General features: G+C 54.7%; 1 protein-coding gene across 8 annotated transcripts in view; it reads left to right on the top strand.

Moving 5' to 3' along the window:
• MYO9B (myosin IXB) overlaps positions 1-20,439 on the top strand; it is a 91,747-nt gene that overhangs the window by 3,655 nt on the left and 67,653 nt on the right. For all 8 annotated transcript variants that reach the window (XM_039243313.1, XM_039243310.1, XM_039243308.1 and 5 more), the window contains exon 2: positions 16,491-17,386. In XM_039243313.1, the coding sequence (XP_039099244.1) occupies positions 16,547-17,386 (840 nt within the window). In that variant the 5' untranslated portion in view covers positions 16,491-16,546. The remainder of the gene's footprint in view (positions 1-16,490; positions 17,387-20,439) is intronic.

The raw sequence follows: 20,439 nt of genomic DNA, 5'->3' as shown, positions 1-20,439 counted from the left end.
GCCTCCCTGCGGAGCAAGACAGGCCCTTCTCTCTGCCCTCGTCCGGGACGGGCAGAATAGCAGAACAAAGGGCTCTGTCTGAGCACCGCTGGGTCCCCGACGGGCCCTGTCACTCTACCCCTTTGCAGTTTGGCCCAGAAAGGGCCCCAGAGATTAGGCATGTCTCAGAGACGCAGCCGATGAGTTTGGGCTCTACACATTTCCTCGCCGGGACCTTCCGAGCCCGTGGCTGATGATAAATAAAGTAGTGATTCAAGAGTTCGGCCTGCGGGTTAGTCGGAGCGATGAATAAGCTGTCCAGGTCTGACTCATTCGTTCATACGCTAGCCGTGCCCTCCTTCGGCGGGGTTGCATGTGCGACAGGGGACCTGGCTCCAGGCATGTCCTCTCTGGCCCTGCTGGGTGTGCGGGTTTCCCAGGCCTGCTGTGACAGAGAACCGCAGACCGGGCCGCTCGAGCAACAGATATGCATTGTCTCATGGATCTGGAGCCCAGAAGCCCAAGATCAAGGTGTTGGCACAGTTGATTTCTTCCTTCTGTGCCTGTGTCCTGACCTCCTCAGGACAGGAGTCCTTCTGGGTCAGGCCCACCCTAATAACTTCATTTGGACTTAACCACCTCTTTAAGGACTCTATTTCCAAATACAGTCACATTCTGGAGTGCTGGGGAGTAGGTCTTCAGCGTCATGAATTGGGGCGCCGGCGGGGGGGCGGGGGGCACTTCAGCCCGTAACACTGGGGAAGGGACACATTTCCTCTTTACTTAGTGAAGCAGTTTTGGATAAACGGTCACACCAATAGGGTTCATCATGTTGAGTCTCACTCATTTAAATAAATATTTTAAGGGAGGTGGCCAAGTTGGCCACACCAAGTTTGGAAGCATCCCGTTAGGAATCTTCCAGATCTCTCACGTGTCCTTACGTTTGGGGTGACTGTAGACAGACAAGGATCCGGCTCTGGAAGAGCAGATCTCTCAGGACGTTATGAGGAGTGTACTTAGAGCCAGGCCTGGGAGACTGTGTGTCCCTGCCTGGGGGCTGGCGAAGGTTTGCTATGGGGGGGGGGGGGGGGGGCGGCGCGTACAGAGGTCTCTGGCCTCAGCGTTGCTATGGCCACAGGGAAGGGGGATCTAAAAGCAACTCTATTAATGAACCAAAATGACTTTGGGACCAGCCACTGCCATAGCTGGTTGGACAAAAGTTTCTGGAAGATCTGAAAATCATTCGGCAAAAAGTGTTAACAAGGCAGGTGCAGAGCTGGCTGTCAGGGATACTGTGCAATCAGAATGGCCCTTGCCTCTCTCCCCGGAGTGCAGATGTCAAGGGTCATGCCCACGGAGAGGCACCCAGCACCAGGCGAGCTTGTGACCCGGTCAGGGCTTGTTGGCAGAGGAAGGGGGACACACAAGAGCTCCCCCGGCAAGCCCTGGCAAAGGTCGTCTCCCTCAGAGGCTGAATCCACCGCATCCTCGTAATAGAGGCTGATCCTTGCAAGTGAAGTCAGAGCAGTGTGTCAGTGACAGGCCCGCTTGGGGCTTTGCCCGGGTCTCTCTCCGCAGCTCCATCCCGTCCTAGGATGTGTGGAACAGAGGGCGCGGAGGGGTGACATTTGAGATGTTGCTTCTCGAGTTTCTGGGATGCACCTGGGGCTCTCGTTTCCTGGTGATCAGGGTCTCTGACCACTGCTTGGGAAGATCAGTGGGGTCCTTGCCTATCACGTGGAAGTGCTGTTTCTCAAAAGCTCGTGGGAGAACAGGTGGCACAAAGAAAGTGCAAGAGCGAGCCCAGCCCATGGGCCCTCAGGAAGCCCGTTTGCCCCCCAGATGGTCCCCCAGGAGTCTGCCTGCTGGCGTAGCAGGGAGCCCAGATGAAGACAAGGGAATCTAAGGGACGGGGTGTCAGGTAGAGAAAGGAGCCTGAACTGGCAGGGGCAGGTGTCTCTTGGCCTCCACAGCTGGTGTGGTCCCCTGGTGAGGCGGCTCCCCCATTCTAAATATTGTGCAGTCAGGTGAACTTGAACTTGGAATCTTGCTGATGTCTCCTGTGCCCAGGAGGCCCTGGAGACACCCCAAAGTGTGTGTACTTTGCTTTTCTTATTTTGAGCACAGTTTCTCAGCCTCGGCCTTGGTGACACCTCAGCTGGGACTGCCCCGTGCGTGTTGAACCGCATCCCTGGTCCGTCCACCTGCTAGATGCCTGTAGCAACCCTCCCACCCCTGAGTCATGATGCGCTAAAATGTTTCCACATACTGCCAAGTGTCCCCTCAGAGAGAAGTCAACCCCAGATTGAGAACCAGTGGATTAGGGGCTTGGTAGAATGTCAGAGACTTCGTGTTCTACAATTACATTCCTTGGGGCGCCTGGGGAGCTCAGTCGGTTCAGCATCCACACTTGATTTCGCCTGAGGTTGTGATCTCACGGTTCATGAGTTCAGTTCGAGGCCCCCATCTTGGGATTGCCTCCCTCTCTCTCTGCCCCTCCCCCCTCGCTCTCTATCTCTCTCTCTTTCTCAAAAAAAGTGTACTTTGGTTAATTAATAGAGATTCTACGATGCTGCATGCATGTAGATGCACCAAGTGGGGAGGAGGGGAGGTAGGTAACTAACTCAGACGCCAGGAGGGAACCGGCCTCAGTGTGGCCATGGTCACGGGAGGGGGATCAGAAGCGGCTCAGTTAATGAACCAAAATGACTTTGGGACCAGCCGCTGCCATAGGTAATTGGACAAAAGAAGTTTCTGGAAGATCTGAAAAATCATTCAGCAAAAAGTGATCCCTAGGAGGGATCAGCCTGGTCTGGACCGTCTAACTCACCAGGAATTTATTCTGTCACGTATAGGAGTCAGGGACCTAAATCAATATATATATTTTTTTTCCAAATAATTAACACGGTGTTTCTTGACCTCAGCACTGCTGACATCTAGGGCCGGGTCGTTCTCTGTGGTGGGGACTGTCCTGGGCCTGGTGGGGTACTGAGCAGTATCCCTGGTCCCTACCCACTTGATGCCAGTAGCTCCCCCTTCCCCTAGTGGGAACAATCACAAACGTCCATTTCCAGTCATTGCCAGGTGTCCCCTGGGGCCACAGTTGACCTGGGAGAGACTGAGGGCCTGAAAGAATGCTGAGCTCTGGGACAGGAAGAGCTGGCTGAGACACTGTCTGTCAAACCTGTGACTGGCCCCCGGGACACCTTTCCCCCTCCCTCGCTGGTGATGTGTAGATAGGCTGGGAGGGGAACCAGTTGGTGGCTGTCACCAAAGATGCTGAGAAGGCAAAACCCTGGGCCGTGGGCTGCCTGGGAGACCTCACTGCGTCCAGAAGTGTAACCAAGATCATTACTGCAGAAACTGGGCCAGAGGGTGAGCTCTGTGGCCAGGAAGAGCCCTTGCTCAGATGCAGGCCATGAGGCCCAGGGTCGCAGGTGCATGAGAGGAGGCGACTCTGGGGGCCAAGCACCCCTCATTGCAGCCGCAGGCATGGGGAGCGGGGACCAAGTGTGGTTGGCGACCGATGTTGAAGGCTATTCCGTGGGAACAGAGAACAAGGATGGGCTCGAGGGTCTTATTGGAGGACACAGTGGTAACTGAAGGGTCCGCCATCTCTTCCTGAGATGGGAATGTTCCAAAGCCGGTGTGGCGGTGACAGCAGGCATCTGTGACCGTGGTTACAGACTGCTGCCCCAGATGCTCCAAACATGCGAACCCACCGAGGGGTCTGTAGATTCTACCCCAGTAAGTCATGTTCAAAGGAAGAGTCTATTGGGGCGCCTGGGTGGCTTAGTCAGTTAAGCGTCTGACTTTCGCTTAGGCCATGATCTCGCGGTTCGTGGGTTCGAGCCCCGCGTCGGGCTCTGTGCTGACTGCCAGCTCAGAGCCTGGAGCCTGTTTCAGTCTGTGACTCCCTCTCTCTCTGACCCTCCCCTGCTCACGCTGTCTCTCTCTCTCCTAGAAATAAAAAAAAAAAAAAAACAAAAAAAAAACAAAGGAAGAGTCTATTAAAACAAAACTCCATTTTGAAGTTAAAACCAGTGGGCCTCTGGGAGGATCTCAGGTCAAAGGGGTGTCATTGAGAAACCAGAACCTGATGGAGCTCTTGGTGGGAAGTGACGTGGATGTTGAGGTGACAACAGCTCATCTGAGTCTACGGAGACCTCAGTAAGCCGCTCTGCTCAGCTAATGGCTCCATGGGCCACCAGTAGGGCGGGACTTGCTCACCAAGAGAAGTGTCCTGAGGACCTGCGACAGGGGGCTCCACAGGGACTTGTCCCCGAGGTGGGGGATTCCCACAGGCCCAGTAGCTGACCCACGCTGGGCACTTAGGCTGAGGAGTGGGCCCACCGTGTCCCTCGTGAGCAGGCTGGCTCCGAAGCCCTTCGAGGCCTGCTTGGGCTCCGTGAGGATCCAGACTGCCTTTAAGAGCAGAGTGGGGCAGGGTGGGGCTCCTCGCTTTCCAGGGGCCTCTCAGCCAAGGTCTCAAGCAGGGCTTTTGTGTGTTGTTGCTTTTGTGAGTTTCCGCCTGGGCATGGCAGCGGGTGGACTGTGTGATTTGGAGAGGAGTCCCCAAAGGGGTCTCTTCGGCCCATCTAGACCCTCTTCCCTGGACTTCTGAGTCTTCATTTAGGGAGCCCACTGGTCACCAGGGAAGGACCTGAAACACAGGCCCCCCAGGACCTTGAAACTCTGCCTTCCTTCCCCCTGTAACCAGAGCCATCCTGTGTCAGGCTGTGGTCTGACCACAGCCACCAGCAGTCCCCTCCCTCCTTGTCCCAGACACCTGCTGGAGCCGTGGACCAACAGCCCCCCCCCCCCTTGCACCCCTCCCACAGTCCACCTGCCATACGTAGCCTAGCTGACCCCTTCCAGATGTCACTCTCGTCCTGGGTCTCACTGCATCCAACCCGCCAGGCTCTCCCTCCCGCCCCCCCACCCCACCCCACCCCACCCCCGCCCCCAGCCATCAGACTTGGATGAAAACTGAAACTCCATCCGTCCCACGTCCACAAGGCCCTGCGGGATCTGACCTTCCTGACCCCGGCCCTTCCCCCTCCAGCCTCGGCCCCGCTGGCCACACTGGTCCCCTTGTTCTGAGGCCAGCCCTAGCTGCCCCTGCCCTTGGCGCTTACCGCCCTCGCCTAGGCGGCCCTTCCCAGGAGTTCAGTCCGTCTGCCCCCTCCCGCTGCGCGGGCGTCAGTGACCGGTTCCGACGAGTGCTTCTCTGCCCCCGGGTTCATCCAGGATGCCCACCCTGCCCTGATCAGTTTCTGTCCCCATGCAGCACTGCTGCCGTCAAGGGCCGGGTCACTTTGTGGCGGGGGCCATCCGTACCCTGTAGGATGTTGAGCAGCATCCTTGGCCTCCATCCACCAGATGCCAGCAGTACCTCCCCACTCCCCCAGTGGCAGCAACCAAAATGTCCCCAGCCTCCGACCGGAGGCACGCGTCCGCTGGGGCAGCGCAGCATTGCCCTCGGCTGGGAACCACTGGAGTGATACCACGCTGAGCTTTTCCCTTCCCCAGAGCTGTCACTGTTGGAAATGCCTCTCTGCTCCTAGGCTGGTTTGTCTTCAGCCTCCCTGAAGGCCAGATCCCTTTGGCCTCCTTCACCTCCACAGAGCCACATCTGGAGAAAGTGTTGGCCAGCGGGACACTGAAAAAAGACACCCTGTCCTTTTTCAGAGGGGGTAGGAGAGGAAGTCCCAGACCCCAGGGAGAGAGATCAGCCTCTCAGCCCCGGGGGCAGCTGCTGAATGGGACCTGCTGCCCCAGCATATGCCTGAGGGAGGCCTTTCTCTGGGCTCAGACCGGTCGGGCCAGACTGGGAAGTCTGGAGTGGAAGACTTAGGGGACAAAGGGACAGTCCTGTGAGAGTGTTTGGGATGGGCTTCTTGGGAGTATTCAGAGAAGGCGGAAGAAAGACAGTGGACCTTCCAGATCAGGGCCTTGCTCAGAGCATCTGGTATCTTCCGCCCCGGGCACCTGGATTTGTGTCCTGGGGCTGCCGTAAACAAGCACCACAAACCCAGTGGCTTAAACAAAAGAAATTCATTCTCTTGGGGAGCCTCAGTGGCTCAGTCAGTTAAGCATCTGACTCTGGCTCCTGTCATGATCTCACGGTTCGTGAGTTTGAGCCTCGCGTCTGGCTCTGTGCTGACAGCTTGGAGCCTGGAGCCTGCTTAGGATTCTGTCTCCCTCTCTCTCTGCCTGTCCCCCACTTGTGCTCTGTCTCTCAAAAATGTATAAACCTGAACAAAAAATTTAATGAGGCACCTGGGTGGCTCAGTCAGTGAAGCATCGGACTTCAGCCCAGGTCATGATCTCACAGTTCGTGAGTTCAAGCCCCGCATCGGGCTCTGTGCGCACAGCTCGGAGCCTGGAGCCTGCTTCGGATTCTGTGTCTCTCTGTCTCTGACCCTCCCCTGCTCACTCTCTGTCTCTGTCTCTCTCTCTCTCAAAAGTAAACATTTAAAAATTTTTTGAGAAATGTATTCTCTGGACGTTCTGGAGTCCTGAATCCAGGCATCAGTGGGGACCTGTTCCCCCCAAAGGATCTAGAAGTTGGGGGGATCCCTCCTTGCCTCTTCCAGCTTCTGGGGGCTTCCCGGTGTCCCTCGGCTTGTAGCTTCATCACCCCCATGTAAACCTTAAGCTGTCCTCTAGCTCTGAGCTGCCCACACCTAAGAAGTCCGCCTAGTTTGTGCCCGTTTCTCAGCATGTCCAAGTTGAAGATAAATTCACATGATCGTCCCTTCTTGAAAAGCCTCCACCGCCTCCAGGAAGTGAGCGTTGGAAGGGCCCAGCGCTGTTAAGTGGCGTTTCCTAAATGATCTCGCTGTAATACTGGCCTTCTCCTTTTAGCTGGAGAGTGATTTCATCCGATAAACATGTGGCTGCAAATTATGGCCTTATATAAACGAAGCAGCTACACTACACTTTCTGGAGGCCCCGTCCGCCTTATTTTCCAGTAAATTCCAAATTATTCGCCGAGCTGATAGGCAGAACCTTTGCATTTTTTGAGCGCAGGGCCTTGGCCAAGTCTTGAGAGCGGCTCATTCACATTTGTCCCACTCCTCCTCCCACCAACCAGGGCCTAAGTTTGGTCATGTCCCCCCACACACACTTTCCCTGCACCTCCTTTCTCCAAGAACATGAGAGAAAGGTCCAGAATTGAGGTTCACGTCTTTTCGCAGTGCAGAAAGTATACCCAGCGTGGTTGCAAAGCCCTTTAATTTTCCACGGCTCGGGGTTTCCACCAGGAATCTCTCTTAACTGTGGTAAAATGCACATGACATAAGGATTAGCATCGTATATGTGTATGTATGTAATACTGGTTACGTCAAGCGGACTCACGTGTTGCCCAGCCCCCACCTCTGTCTAGTGGTGGAACATTTCTGTCTCCCCCAGATGGGAGCATCCCTCCCTAGGCCCCTGGCCCCCACCGCTCTGCCTCCTCCTGTCTCTCTGGGTTTGCCTGTTTTGGACTTTTCACATCAATGGAACCTTACAGCCTGTGGTCTTTTGCATCTGGCTTCTTCTGCTGAGTGTGACGCTTTTAAGGTCCACCGACATCATAGCACATGCCAGTGCTCCTTTTTATGGCTGAGTAGTACTCCAGCAGCTGAACAGACCACATTCTGTTTCTCCACTCACGCTTTGGCGGGCGTCTCATTTCCGCCTTTTGACTCTTCCAGGGGGCAGTTTTCTCATCTGGCAGCTTTGAGTCCCATCTGGTGATGAGGGCACCTTCCTCCCGGGAAGGCCTGGGTAGACAGATTGAGTCAGCATGGAGGTGGGTCTCACTTCCCCTTCTCACACGAGCGAGAGCTTCAGTGAGCATCCCCTGGAGAGTAGAATGGCGTTACGGCTCAGTGTAAGGATGAACACGCAGGTATTCGGGACCCGCCGCCCCCAACACAGCGGCAGACTGCGGTCACCAGTTGGCCGAGCCGTCCCCCATTCCTCAGCCCCAGACCTCCTTCCTTTCATCCTGGGCACAGCCTGGGGATTCTTGGGGCACAGGTTTCATATCCACTTGTGACCAGGACCTTCAAGCCACAGCGTGACCAACTTCCAGATCTCAGGCTCCATTAAGACTCAATGAGGAAGGCATGCTTGGAAGCTAGAGAGAATGGCCTAGCCCCTCCAAGAGAGATGTCATCATTTAAGAATGTCCCTTGAAGCCATGGTAATCAAAACAGCCTGGCACCACGCAGGCATCAACAGCCCGGAAGCAGACCCACGCATGTAAAACAACCCAACATACCATAGTCAACAAACTACAGAGACTCCCTGATGAGGGGAGAGGATTCCTTAATGAACGAGATCATCTGGATCTCCATTTCACCTCCCACACTGTACTGGGTTGACTGGTGGCCCCCCCCTCCAAGTTCATATCCACCCCGGACCTCTCAGACCGTGACCTTGATGGGAAAGAAAGTCTTTGCAGATATAATAAGTTAAAGGTCTCAGGATGAACTCACCCTGAATCCAGTAACCGGCATCCAGAAGAAGAAAAGATGCAGAGACAGAAAAGGACCACGTGATGATGGATAAAGTGATCCGAGTGATGCACGTACAAGCCAGGGAACACTAAGTGTTGCCAGAAGCTGGGGGAAGCATGGGAAGGATTTGCCCTCAGAGCTGCCAGAAGGAGCCAGCCCAACCTGCCAACGCCTTGATTTTGGACTCATCCAGAAATGTGAGACGATCAAGTTCTGTTGTTTCGAGCCACCTCGTTGGTAGTACTTTATCACAGTGGCCCTGGGAAACTCCTACACCACCCAAATAATTTCTAGATGGATGAGAGCTTAAATGTGAAGAATAAATCCAGGGAAGGAGAGGGGTACAGACAAAAAGTACAATCGCATGTTAATCAGACCTGGGGGAGAGGAAGAGGCAACAGACGTCAAAGGAATGACCCACGGATCTGACTGCCTGGAAGATACATCTGTATCCCCAAAACACCAGCAGTGAAAGCAAATTGTCCTTGACCCTGACAAGCCATCGATACCCTTCCAATATAAAGAGCTGTTCCAAAGCAATGAGCAAGAGGGGAAAAAAAAAAACGGACAAAGGATGTGAACAACTTAATAGAAACAGAAAATAGTTGCTCACCACACATACTTTTTTTTAAAGTCCCGCCTGACAGTCGAAGGAATGTAAATGACAAGATGCTCTTTTGTACCCACTGATGCCTGTGGGTTGAGAGAAACATTAACACTTGGTGCCAGCGAGGAAGCTGTGAGGCAGGCGCTCTCGTACTACTCCCAGGCAGCCCTCTCGCCTGGGCCAGGCTCTCGGGAAGTCGCTTTGGCAGAATGGATCACATCGGGGGCTTTCGAAGCGAGAACGCAGAGGGACTCCGTTCGGTGCGGTGTCGTAGGGGAAATGACGCGACATGTGGAGGAACAAGGGGACTCTGGGTCTGCGCTTCTGCCGTCAGGGACACGGTGCACCCGGAGATTTTGCACTGAGAGCAGAGCCGCCCTAGAGCCGGTGGAGGGGCTCAAGGGGCCTTCTGACCTGAGGGGACAAGGACAGCCCCCGGGGGGGGCGAGCCCCTCATCTAACATACAGATGAGGGAAAGGGGGGGCAGGGTGCCTGGGAGTGGGTGGGTGGGCGGCTGGCCCTCCAGGCCTGTAGTGAAGGCGGGGTTGGTATCTCACAAGGTAACAGCCCAGGCCCAGAGAACTAGGCTTCCTGCTGGGGGTCAAAGGCTTTGGGCAATGTCCCCCTGGTTGGCCTGGAGAAGCCCTGCAAGGTTCCTGTTGGGGAGGCAGCGGCCGGAGTGTTTCCCGGGAGTCGGCATAGAGACTGCCAGGGGCTCTGAGGGGTGGCCATGGGGTGTCATGAGGGGTTCTGTGCTGGGACACTCCCATCTAGACCAGTGCTTTCCAGGGGGTCCCTCCTGATTGGCTGGTGAGAAGAGGACAGTTCTGGGGACATGACAGCAGTCAGGATGTGGTCAGGGAGGATGTGGGGGTGGGGGAGGGAGCAGGGAACAAGCCTTCTGGGTGTTTGGGGCCCAGGAGAGGTGGCTGTGGTGGGCTGGGGGTGGAGTGTGGCCTCGAGGACCATGCAGCAGAGTGGACAGGCCCAGGGGCGGAGCCTGGTTGGGGGACTGTGGGGGGGGGGTGGTCCCCTGCACGAGAGCAGGTGCAGGTGATGCCTTCTCCATCCCCGGGGCTGCAGAGCAAGTGGGCAGAACCAGGAGAGGCCTGGGCGCCTGAGTGGCTCAGTTGGTTAAGCATCCGACTTCAGCTCAGGTCATGATCTCACGGTTCTTGGGCTCTGTGCTGACAGCTCAGAGCCTGGAGCCTGCTTCAGATTCTGTGTCTCCTTCTCTCTCTGCCCCTCCCCCACTCATTCTCTGTCTTACTCTGTCTCTCGAAAATAAACAAATGTAAAAATTAAAAAAAAAAAAAAGAACCAGGAGAGGCCAATGGCCAGCAGATGTGACTGGTGGGGGCTTGGTGGCATCTTTGGGGAAAGGCACAGTGGTCTTTACGGTGTGTGGGAGGGGGTGGTAGATAGAGGGACAAGTGGGAGTAGGAAGGGCTGGCTCCAAGTCACGTGGATGCGAGGAGGGAACCAGACTTTTCCCTAAGCTGGAAAAGGGTTTTATTAGTGTCTTTGGTTTTAAGGCACACGAGCTGTTTCGATGGGAGGGTCCTCCCCCAGATGACTGGGGACGAGGGGAAGGGAGAGTGTGAACCCCTTGGAGGAAAAGGGCCAGGTGAGGCCAGGCTGGACAGGGGGGGCCCCAAGACGGGTCCAAGGCAGAGGAATTTCCCCGGACCTGGCTGTGGTGGACCCACGTGGGGCAGGCGGGCTCCGTGGGGACTCCTTCAAGGGACCCCAGACGCTGTCTGTCCTGCGCTCCCCTCCTCTTTGGTGACCCCCCGCTCCTTGCCACCCTGGTGGTCAGCAGCCACCCTGTGCGAGTCTTATCTCCTTCCTCCTGGCCTGGAGGGGTGGAGCACGGGTCAGCTGGTCTGTGGCTGCCCGCAGGGCTCCCAGTCTCTGAACTTGCAGTTGTCTTCTAGAAGCGCCCCATACCAGGGGGCCCGGGGCTGCAAACATCCCATGTGGGGCTCTGAGGGCACCGGATGATTGACTGGCTCTGGAGGACATGGGGTGGCACAGAGGGCGGCTGGCCATGAGGCCCTTAGCCCGTTCCGGCTTTGACCAGACCCGGGGGGGGGGTCTGCTAGGAGGAGAAAGCAGGCGTGGCCATGTGACCTTTCTACCACCCACGTCCCTGCACTTGGACGGGGGACAATCCAGAGCCTTGAGTCTGTGAGCCAAGCTGTCCCCTCCCAAAGCTGTGGTGCACATCACAAGTGCAAGTCACAGAAGGGGCCAGTTGTGCCTGAGGCCCTGGCTCTGTGCATGCGTGTGTGCATGGGTCCGTGTGTGTGTGCTTTCACGTACCCGCACACGCCTGTGTTCCGTGTGTGCGTGCACACGTGTAGCAGTGCTCATATGAAACCGCATGCGGGCATGTCCACGTTTGCGCATGTGCTTTGGTGTGTGTATGCGTGAGTGTGGGTGTGTCCACGCGTGTCTGTCTGCACAGGTTGTGCGCTCGTTAGCATGCGTGTTCATCCACGTGGCTGCGATTAAGACGCGAATCTCCGATTTGTGCTCCCGTGTTTCTCGTCCGGCTGGGAAGCGCATAAACTCTCCACCTTCTGCAGCTACACGGGTCTGCCCATGAATGTCCCATGATCAGCCCTAGTTATGCCAGGGGACAGCCAGGTGGGCAGCAGCACCTCTGAACATCTGACCCAGATCCCCTACCATTTCTCCACAGTGGCACCTGAGGAACTCAGTGACTACGCTCACAGGTTGGTCGTTTTGAAAAGAAAGCAAGAACTTTTGAAAAGACTCTCTCCTGAGGGACCAGGTTCTTTTGTAATCAACGTAATTTTTAGGAAGAGCTTTATTGGGGCCCTTGGATGGCCCCTCAGTCGGTTAAGCGCCCGACTCTTGGTTTTGGCTCAGGCCTTGATCTCACAGTTTGTGAGTTCGAGTTCCAAGTCAGGCTTCGCGCTGTCTGCTTGGGATTCTCTCTCTGCACAGCCTGCTTGGATTCTGTCTCCCTCCCTCTCTCTCCCCTACTCTCTCTCTCCAAATATTAAANCAGGCTTCGCGCTGTCTGCTTGGGATTCTCTCTCTGCACAGCCTGCTTGGATTCTGTCTCCCTCCCTCTCTCTCCCCTACTCTCTCTCTCCAAATAAAAAAAAAAAAAAAAAAAAAAACCTTAAATAATAGTAGATGTATTTTAAAATGAGCTTTAACTGTACTTGATATACTGTAAACTGCACTTCTTTAAAATGTGCAATTTGGGGAGTTGTGACATGTGTAAATACTTGTGAGCCCACCACCACGACATAGGTAGTAAACACATTCATCCCCCGAAAAGTCTCCCTGGGCTCCTTTGTCGTCCCAACCTGCCCCTTCCCCAAGCAGCCACTGATCGACTTTCTGTCTCTGTAGTCTGCGTTTTCTAGAATTATATATACACAGAGTCATACAGGATATGCTCTTTCTAAAGCTTTATTGAAGTTGAAGCCAGCCTGGCTGGCTTAGAAGAACATGTGACTCTTGATCTTGGGGTTGTGAGTTCAAGCCCCATGTTGGCTGTAGAGATTAAAGACAAATAGGGGCACCTGGGTGGCTCAGTCGGTTGAGCATCCGACTTTGGCTCAGGTCATGATCTTGCAGTTCGTGGGTTCGAGCCCCATGTTAGGCTCTGTGCTGACAGCTCAGAGCCTGGAGCCTGCTTCAGATTCTGTGTCTCCTTCTCTCTCTCACGCTCTGCCTTACCCTGTCTCTCAAAAATAAATACATGTAAAAAAATAAAATAAAATAACATAAAAAACATAAAACATAAATAACCATAACAACAAAAAACCTTCATGGAAGTGAAATTCACATAATGTAGAATTCACCATTTTAAAGTGTGTGATTCACTATAGTCAGTGTTGTACAACATTCACCTCCCTCGAGCTGCCGAACAATTTCATCCCCTAAAAGGAAACCCGGTCCCCGTTAGCAGTCACTTCCTCTTCCCTCCACCTGTCTGCCTCCCGCCCCTGGCAACCGCCGATCTACTTTCTGTCTCAGGGGATTTGCCTGCTCTGGACGTTTCGTTTAAATGGGATTATACGCTGTGTGGCCTTTTGTGTCTCGCATCTTTCTGCGCAGTGTTTTCAAGGCTCATCCATATTGTAGCGTGTTTCAGGGCTTCGTTCCTTTTTGTGGCTCAGTCGTATCCCACTGCGTGGGTGGACCACGTTCTGTTCACTCACCCACTGCTGGACACTTGGGTGGTTTCCACCTTGTGGCTGTTGTGAATTGTCTTGCTGTGAACACACGTGTACAAGCATTTTTTCGAACACCTTCTGCGTGTACAAGCAGAATTGTTGGGTCTGCGCGTATTTTCGTTGTTGTCTTCTTTCGCTCAGCACACAGATCCTGGCTTTGTTCCGTGTTGTTCCGTGCTGTTGTGAGGACCACGTCCCTTCTCATGGCCAGGTAGCGTTTCATCGCGCGGTTGGTTTGTTCATCCATTCGCTTATCGATACACATTCGAGTCGTTTCCAGTTTGGAGCTCTTAGAAACGATGCCACGAAGACTATTCGTATACAATCCCTGTAGGGGAATCCGCTTCATCTCTCTTGAGTAAATCCTAGGAGGGGAAATGCTGGGTCGCATGCTAGTTGTATAACTAACTTCTAAAGAAATTGCCAAAGCTGTGTCCAGACTAGCTGAGCCATGCAATCTAATACAGTTCTCTGCAGTATACTGTGGCTGTTTGAAGACCCTTGGCAATGTTGGTATCTACTTATCTGTTAACCCTGCATAAACGAATCAATCCCAGCAAGATGCTCAGAGTTATACATAAAGATGTGAGTCCAAGAAATCAGAAATCAGCTCCCCTTTGGTAACAGAAGGATCACATGCTTCACGATTTCTCTGTGCTGTGACGTAATTAAAAATCATGTTACAGGCTCAGTTGGTTGAGCATCCGACTCTTGATTTTGGCTCAGGTCAGGACCCCCCAGGGTTGTGGATTGAGCCCTGTGTCAGTCTCCATGCTGAGGATGGAGCCTGCTTAAGGTTCTTGCGTTCCCTCTCTCTCTCTCTCTCTCTCTCTCTCTCCCCCCGCCCCTTCCCCATCCTTCTCCCCTGCTCATGTGCTCTCTCTCAAATTAAAAAAAAAAAAAAAGTCATGTTTCAAGGTGTATTTTATGACCTGGAGAAACATTCACATGTGTCTACCCTATCACATAAAGAACAATCCAGATGTCGCTAACGTGTATGTGACATTTGTTAAACCAGAAGAAAATACACCAAAATTACTTAATGGAGGAGAAAGTTTAGAAAAATGAATATTTCCATCTCCCCCAACCCTGGACCTTCCTACCTGTTGCCACTAGCTACATCTGGCCACGTGAACGGTTGTAACAGCTTCATAAGGTAGAGTTTTGTCCAGCCTCGCCTTCCCCTGCCCCCCTCACTCTGCTGTAGGACTTGTTCTCCAGGGCCTGAATCAGCTCAGCCTCCAGTGGGCCCTCAAGCTCATGGTGCTGAGTCATGCTTCCTTCTAGGGTACAGGTCGGCAAACTTTTTCTTTTCTTATCTTTTCTTTTCCCCTCTTTTCTTTCTTTCTTTCTTTCTTTCTTTCTTTCTTTCTTTCTTTTTTTAGGTATGTTTTTTGTGAAGGACCAGAAAATAAGTATGTTTGGGTGGAATTCCAGGCCTTAAGGTTACAATCTTTCATAGCTCTTCAGTTCGACTGTTAGAACAAAAGCAACCAGAGATGCTGTGTAAGCGAATGGCCTACATCCCAATAAAACTTTATTTACAAAGACAAGGGGTGGGCCTTCCGCACCCTTCTCCCTCTTTTTGCCTGCCCATTGCACAAACTCCTCTTCATCCTCCAGAACCCCTCTTAGATGTTCCCACTCCCCTAAAGCCTTCTCTGGCCCTCAAGGATAATCACCTCTCGCTTGCGTGGTTGACACGCTCACATTTGTTTGCCTACCAGCCGCTCCCGCTGGGCTTTGAACCAAGGTCTGGTTCATCTTTGTGTCCTCAGCTGTGCTTACGTGGCACACACGGAGCCCACACATGACCCACACCGCGTGTGTGCCTCCTACTCCAAGACACAAAATGAACTCTTGCCAGCATCGGCCGCATGTTCCCTTTTTCCTGCAATGCTTTAAGCAGCAGATGAGGTTTTATTTTGTTTTTTAAATAAACTTTTTCTGTTGGAGTTATTTTAGATCTATGGAAACGTTGCAGAGGCAGTACAGAGTCCCCTCTTCCCCTCCCCCAGCTTCCCCAAATGTAAACATCTTACATTATCGGGGCGCATTTGTACAGCTAAGAGGTGGACATTGGCACACCACTCTTAACCAACCTCCTGATGTTATGCGGATGTCGCCAGCTCTTCCATTTACGTCCTCTGTCTAGGCGAGGACCCTGTCCGGGGAGCCCCAGTGCATGTGCTTGCCACGTCTCCCCAGTCCCCTGTCTGGATGGTTCCTCTGCCTTTCTCTGTTGCTCAAGACTTGGCAGTCTTGGGGAAGACTGGCCAGGTGGCCTGTAGGATGCCCCTGACCTTTCCAGGTCTGTCTGATGGTCCTGTCATGATTAGAATGAGGGGTGGGTTCTAGAAGCAAATGCACTCTGAGCAGCTCTCTCAAACGAGTTTTTGGGGGCTCTCCTCTGTGGGGTTCAGAATCCCTGAGTGTGGGGGCAGGTTCAAGCCTTGCTTCACCCAGCGTGCCTCTTGCTGCCCCTCGTGTGTTTTGGGGACATAACGAAGGCCCACAAGGGAGCTTGGGGAGCTGCGGGGAGGAGGTTCTGGCAGAGAAGAGAGGCCAGGAAGGATGTGGGCCGGGAAGGGCTAACTGAGAGGTAGCCATGGCCATTGGACTTGAGGGTCTAAGTCGCTGACTCGGGGTGCGGGGCAGGAACAGGGGCCAGGATGTAGCAAACTCCTGGGGAAATGTTTGATCTTTGGGGGGGGGTTGGATCTGGTGATGTCACTCTGCAAGAGTCACAAACCTTGGATCAGAGGTCACGTTTAAGGACAGAGGCTCTTCTGCCCTTCCTGCCCCTCCCCTCCTCTTTTTCTTTCTTTCTTTTTTTTTTTTTTGAGAAACTGAGAGCAGGGGAGGGAGGGGCAGAGAGAGACGGGGACGGGGGATCCGAAGCGGGCTTAGTGCTGACAGCTTCAGAGAGCCGGACGCGAGGCTGGAACTCACGAACCTGTGAAATCATGACCTGAGTCAAAGTCGGATGTTGAATTGACCGAGCCTCCCAGGCACCCCCTTCTTGCTTTCCGAGAGAGCCCTGTTAGGGGCAGGGGGTTCCATTCCGGCCGCAGGTCTGAGACGGTCGGCCGAGGATTGGGTGTCCGTGTCCCCCACCCCCGCCCCCCTCCACCACCACTCTGACCGCACCACCCTCTCCCTTCCAGCTCCAGGAGGCGCGCCCCGAGCCCGGGAGGCATGCTGAGGCCAGGCCAGTGGCAGGATGAGTGTGAACGAGGCAGGCAGCTCCGGCCGCGGGGCGCAGGCGGCCTACTACCTGCACATCTACCCGCAGCTGGCCACCAGCGAGAGCCGGGCCTCGTGCCGCGTGACCGCCACCAAGGACAGCACCACGTCCGACGTGATCCAGGACGCCATCACCAGCCTCCAGCTGGATGGCACCAAGTGCTACGTGCTGGTGGAGGTGAAGGAGACGGGCGGGGAGGAGTGGGTGCTGGACGCCAACGACTCGCCAGTGCACCGCGTGCTGCTGTGGCCGCGGCGGGCTCAGGACGAGCACCCGCAGGAGGACGGCTACTACTTCCTGCTGCAGGAGCGGAACGCCGACGGCACCATCAAGTACGTACACATGCAGCTGGTGTCCCAGGCGGCGGCCACGCGGCGCCTGGTGGAGCGTGGCCTCCTGCCGCGGCAGCAGGCGGACTTTGACGACCTGTGCAACCTCCCCGAGCTGACCGAGGAGAACCTCTTGAAGAACCTGAGGCACCGCTTCCTGCAGCAGAAGATCTACACGTACGCGGGCAGCATCCTTGTGGCCGTCAACCCCTTCAAGTTCCTCCCCATCTACAACCCCAAGTACGTGAAGATGTACGAGAACCAGCAGCTGGGCAAGCTGGAGCCGCACGTGTTCGCACTGGCCGACGTGGCCTACTACGCCATGCTCCGCAAGCGCGTCAACCAGTGCATCGTGATCTCGGGCGAGAGCGGCTCGGGGAAGACGCAGAGCACCAACTTCCTGATCCACTGCCTCACCGCCCTCAGCCAGAAGGGCTACGCCAGCGGCGTCGAGCGGACCATCCTGGGCGCCGGGCCCGTGCTGGAGGTGAGGCATTGCTCTTGCTGACGCGGGGGGGTGGGGGGGGGTGATTACCCCCCGGCCAGGTCCACGGGGACCACCGCTGTCGAGAAGACTGTCGCTCCTATGGTTTCCTAGAAATGGGGTGGGGGTGGGGCTCAGCAGGCCACGCGGGGCCGCACCAGGAAGCACTGGGGCTGGTCGGGGGGGGCGCAGCTGGAGCGAGGAGAGAATGGGGGCAACGGGTGAGCCGGGGGGTGCGGGCTTAGGGTGAGCCAGGCTGAAGAATTCCGAGGCTCCGGGAAGTAGGAGCTGCGCCGCTTGCCCAGGCCCCAGGGCAATCAGGGCAGGGGAAAGTGGTCCTGGTGACAGAAGTGGGGGGGGGGGGGCCTGGGCCCTGGCATGGATGGTCTGTGTAGGCAAGGCACACTCAACGCTGAGTCCTTCAGTCTCAAGAATTAGCTACCCAAAGGATGGGCAATGTTCTCAGGGGCCGCCGTTGATCTCTACCAGGCTGTTCCCAGTCCCCAGAAAGGAAAGGATGGCATGTCTGAACTGAGCAATTGGTGACAGTGTTTTCGGCCGTGGAGCCTGTGGCATGCAAGGAAGTCAGCAAGGCGGGGTGCGGGCCTGGGGGTCAAGGGGACTGTGAGACCGGGAGAGGGGACCTCCCGGCATCACCATAAAGGCGGCAAGGGAGGAAATGCCCTCCACCCGGCACCCAGTGTCTCCATCGGCCAGACCCCACAGAAGCCATTGATGCGTCCTTGTGACCAAGCCCTCCTGGTGCAGGGGCAGTGGCACGGACCACACAGCACCCCTCGCTCTTGGGGTCTTGGTACCAGATGCATCCGTATCTCAGAACACAGTGTAACATCCGCACCTGGTGAGGGCTGGGACAGCGCACGGGCCCCGGGAGTCTGTGCCTCTGAGTTTGGAGGTCAGGGCTCTGCTCTTTTTATCTCTAATCAGACCGTATAAGAATTAAACATTTCTGGGGCGCCTGGGTAGCTTAGTCGGTTAAGCGTCCGACTTTCGCTTTGGTCATGATCTCGCGGTTCGTGGGTTCGAGCCCCGCGTCGGGCTCTGTGCTGACTGCCAGCTCAGAGCCTGGAGCCTGTTTCGGAGTCTGTGACTCCCTCTCTCTCTGACCCTCCCCTGCTCACGCTCTCTCTCTCTCCTAGAAATAAATAAAATATTAAAAAAAATTAAAAAAAAAAGAATTAAACATTTCTAAGTTAATTAACTTTTATTAAATATAATAACGTATGGGGCGCCTGGGTGGCTTAGTCGGTTAAGCGTCCGACTTTTTCTTTGGTCATGATCTCTCGGTTCTTGGGTTCTAGCCCCGCTTCGGGCTCTGTGCTGACTGCCAGCTCAGAGCCTGGAGCCTGTTTCAGTCTGTGATTCCCTCTCTCTTTGACCCTCCCCTGCTCACGCTGTCTATCCCTCTCCTAGAAATAAATAAAAATATAAAAAAATATATATATAATAACGTAAGTTCTATTTCTTAGAGCCTTTGGGTTTATGGAAATATGGAGCAAGACGGCACAGAGAGTGCCCACATATCCCCTCTCTCCACCCTTTCCCCGTTATTTTTTTCTTGAAATTAAAAAAAAAAGTTTTTTAAGTTTATTTTGAGAGAAAGACAGACACGGAGGATGAGTTGGGGGAGGGGCAGAGAGAGAGGGAGACACAGAATCCGAAGCAGGCTCCAGGCTCTGAGCTGTCAACACAGAGCCCGACACAGGGCTCGAACCCACGACCACCCAGGCGGCCCCGCTTTCTGCACTGTTACTGTCTTGCATTAGTGTGGTATGTTTGTTAACAGTAGATGAGTCATGTGGACGTGCAATTGTTAACTAGGGTCCATGGTTTACACTGGGGTTCACTCTTGGTGTGTATTCTATGGGTCCAGACAAAGGCACAGCGTCACCAACTGCACCGTTACACCCTCATACAGAGGAATTCCACTGCCCTCAGGTCCTCTGCCAGCTCCTGCTCCTCCCTCCCCTCAACCCTGGCGGCCCCTGATCCTTTTACCGGCTCCACAGTTTTGCCTTTTCCCGAATGCCGTAGAATTGGATGCAATACTGGCATAGCCTTTCCAGACCACCTCCTTTCACTTAGTAACTTACATTTAAGGTTCCTTCGTGGCTTAAGAGCTCGTTTCTCCATATTGCAGGCTAACACCGCGTCATCTGGGTGTGTCGTGGTCTGTCTACCCACGAGAATCCCAGACCCTCCCTTCGCAGAGTAGGGTCCACCCTATCCACCCCGAAGTGTTGACCTCTGGCCTCTGGCTGATTCCTCCCCCTCCCAGGTTGAAAGCCTGACACAGCCGCTTTGCTGCCATGCAAATTCACTGAAAGCACATCTAGGCTTCACCAGCTGAACACATTTCAGTTCCTCTTCCTCCCCGATGATGCCTGAGATCACCAGCAAGAAATTAATTGGGGTTGTACAGTCTGGCCCTGTGCCAACACGCAGAACCAGCCTGTTTCTTCTCCTATATACATAACATAAGGATCGGCCATCATTTGTCGTGCAAGCGTTTTAGAAACGACTGAGGAATCCTCCATGGCGCGTGTGTTTCTTCTTAACGCCATGTACCCGGTGTGTAGGGCGGCCTCCTCTGTTCGGATCATGTGTTCCTTCTACAAATATTCCATGTGCACATCTGCCATGTGCCAGGCCCCGTTCCAGGCACTGGGCCTTGTGAGGACCCAAATCTACACACAGCCCACACTCCCAGAGTGGTCTTCCTGGCCATGAGGAGGCAGGCAGCCCAATAGACAGCGGGCCTCGTGTGCAAGCTAGGTACCAGTTGGAATGGCAGGGGTGCCCAAGGAAGAAGGGTTAAGGGGACAGGAGGGAAGAGGTGACGCTGAGCGGGCCCTAGCAGGAGGTCAGGTGAGCCACGCGGCATCTAGAAGGGGGGGAACTGCCAGCGCAAAGCCTCGGAGGCTGGGCTGTGCCTGGCGTGTTGGGGCCTGGAGGGCACAAGAAAGGACCAGGACAGGAGGCAGTGAGGACAGGGAGGGGACAGGGGAAGGGATGGGCAGATCATTTGGGACCCT

Source organism: Hyaena hyaena, unplaced genomic scaffold, assembly GCF_003009895.1.
Source record: "Hyaena hyaena isolate Hyena2069 unplaced genomic scaffold, ASM300989v1 scaffold_227, whole genome shotgun sequence".
NCBI classification, from domain to species: domain Eukaryota; kingdom Metazoa; phylum Chordata; class Mammalia; order Carnivora; family Hyaenidae; genus Hyaena; species Hyaena hyaena.
The sequence above is the reverse complement of the archived record's forward strand: the minus strand, read 5'-3'. Positions and strand labels throughout refer to the sequence as shown.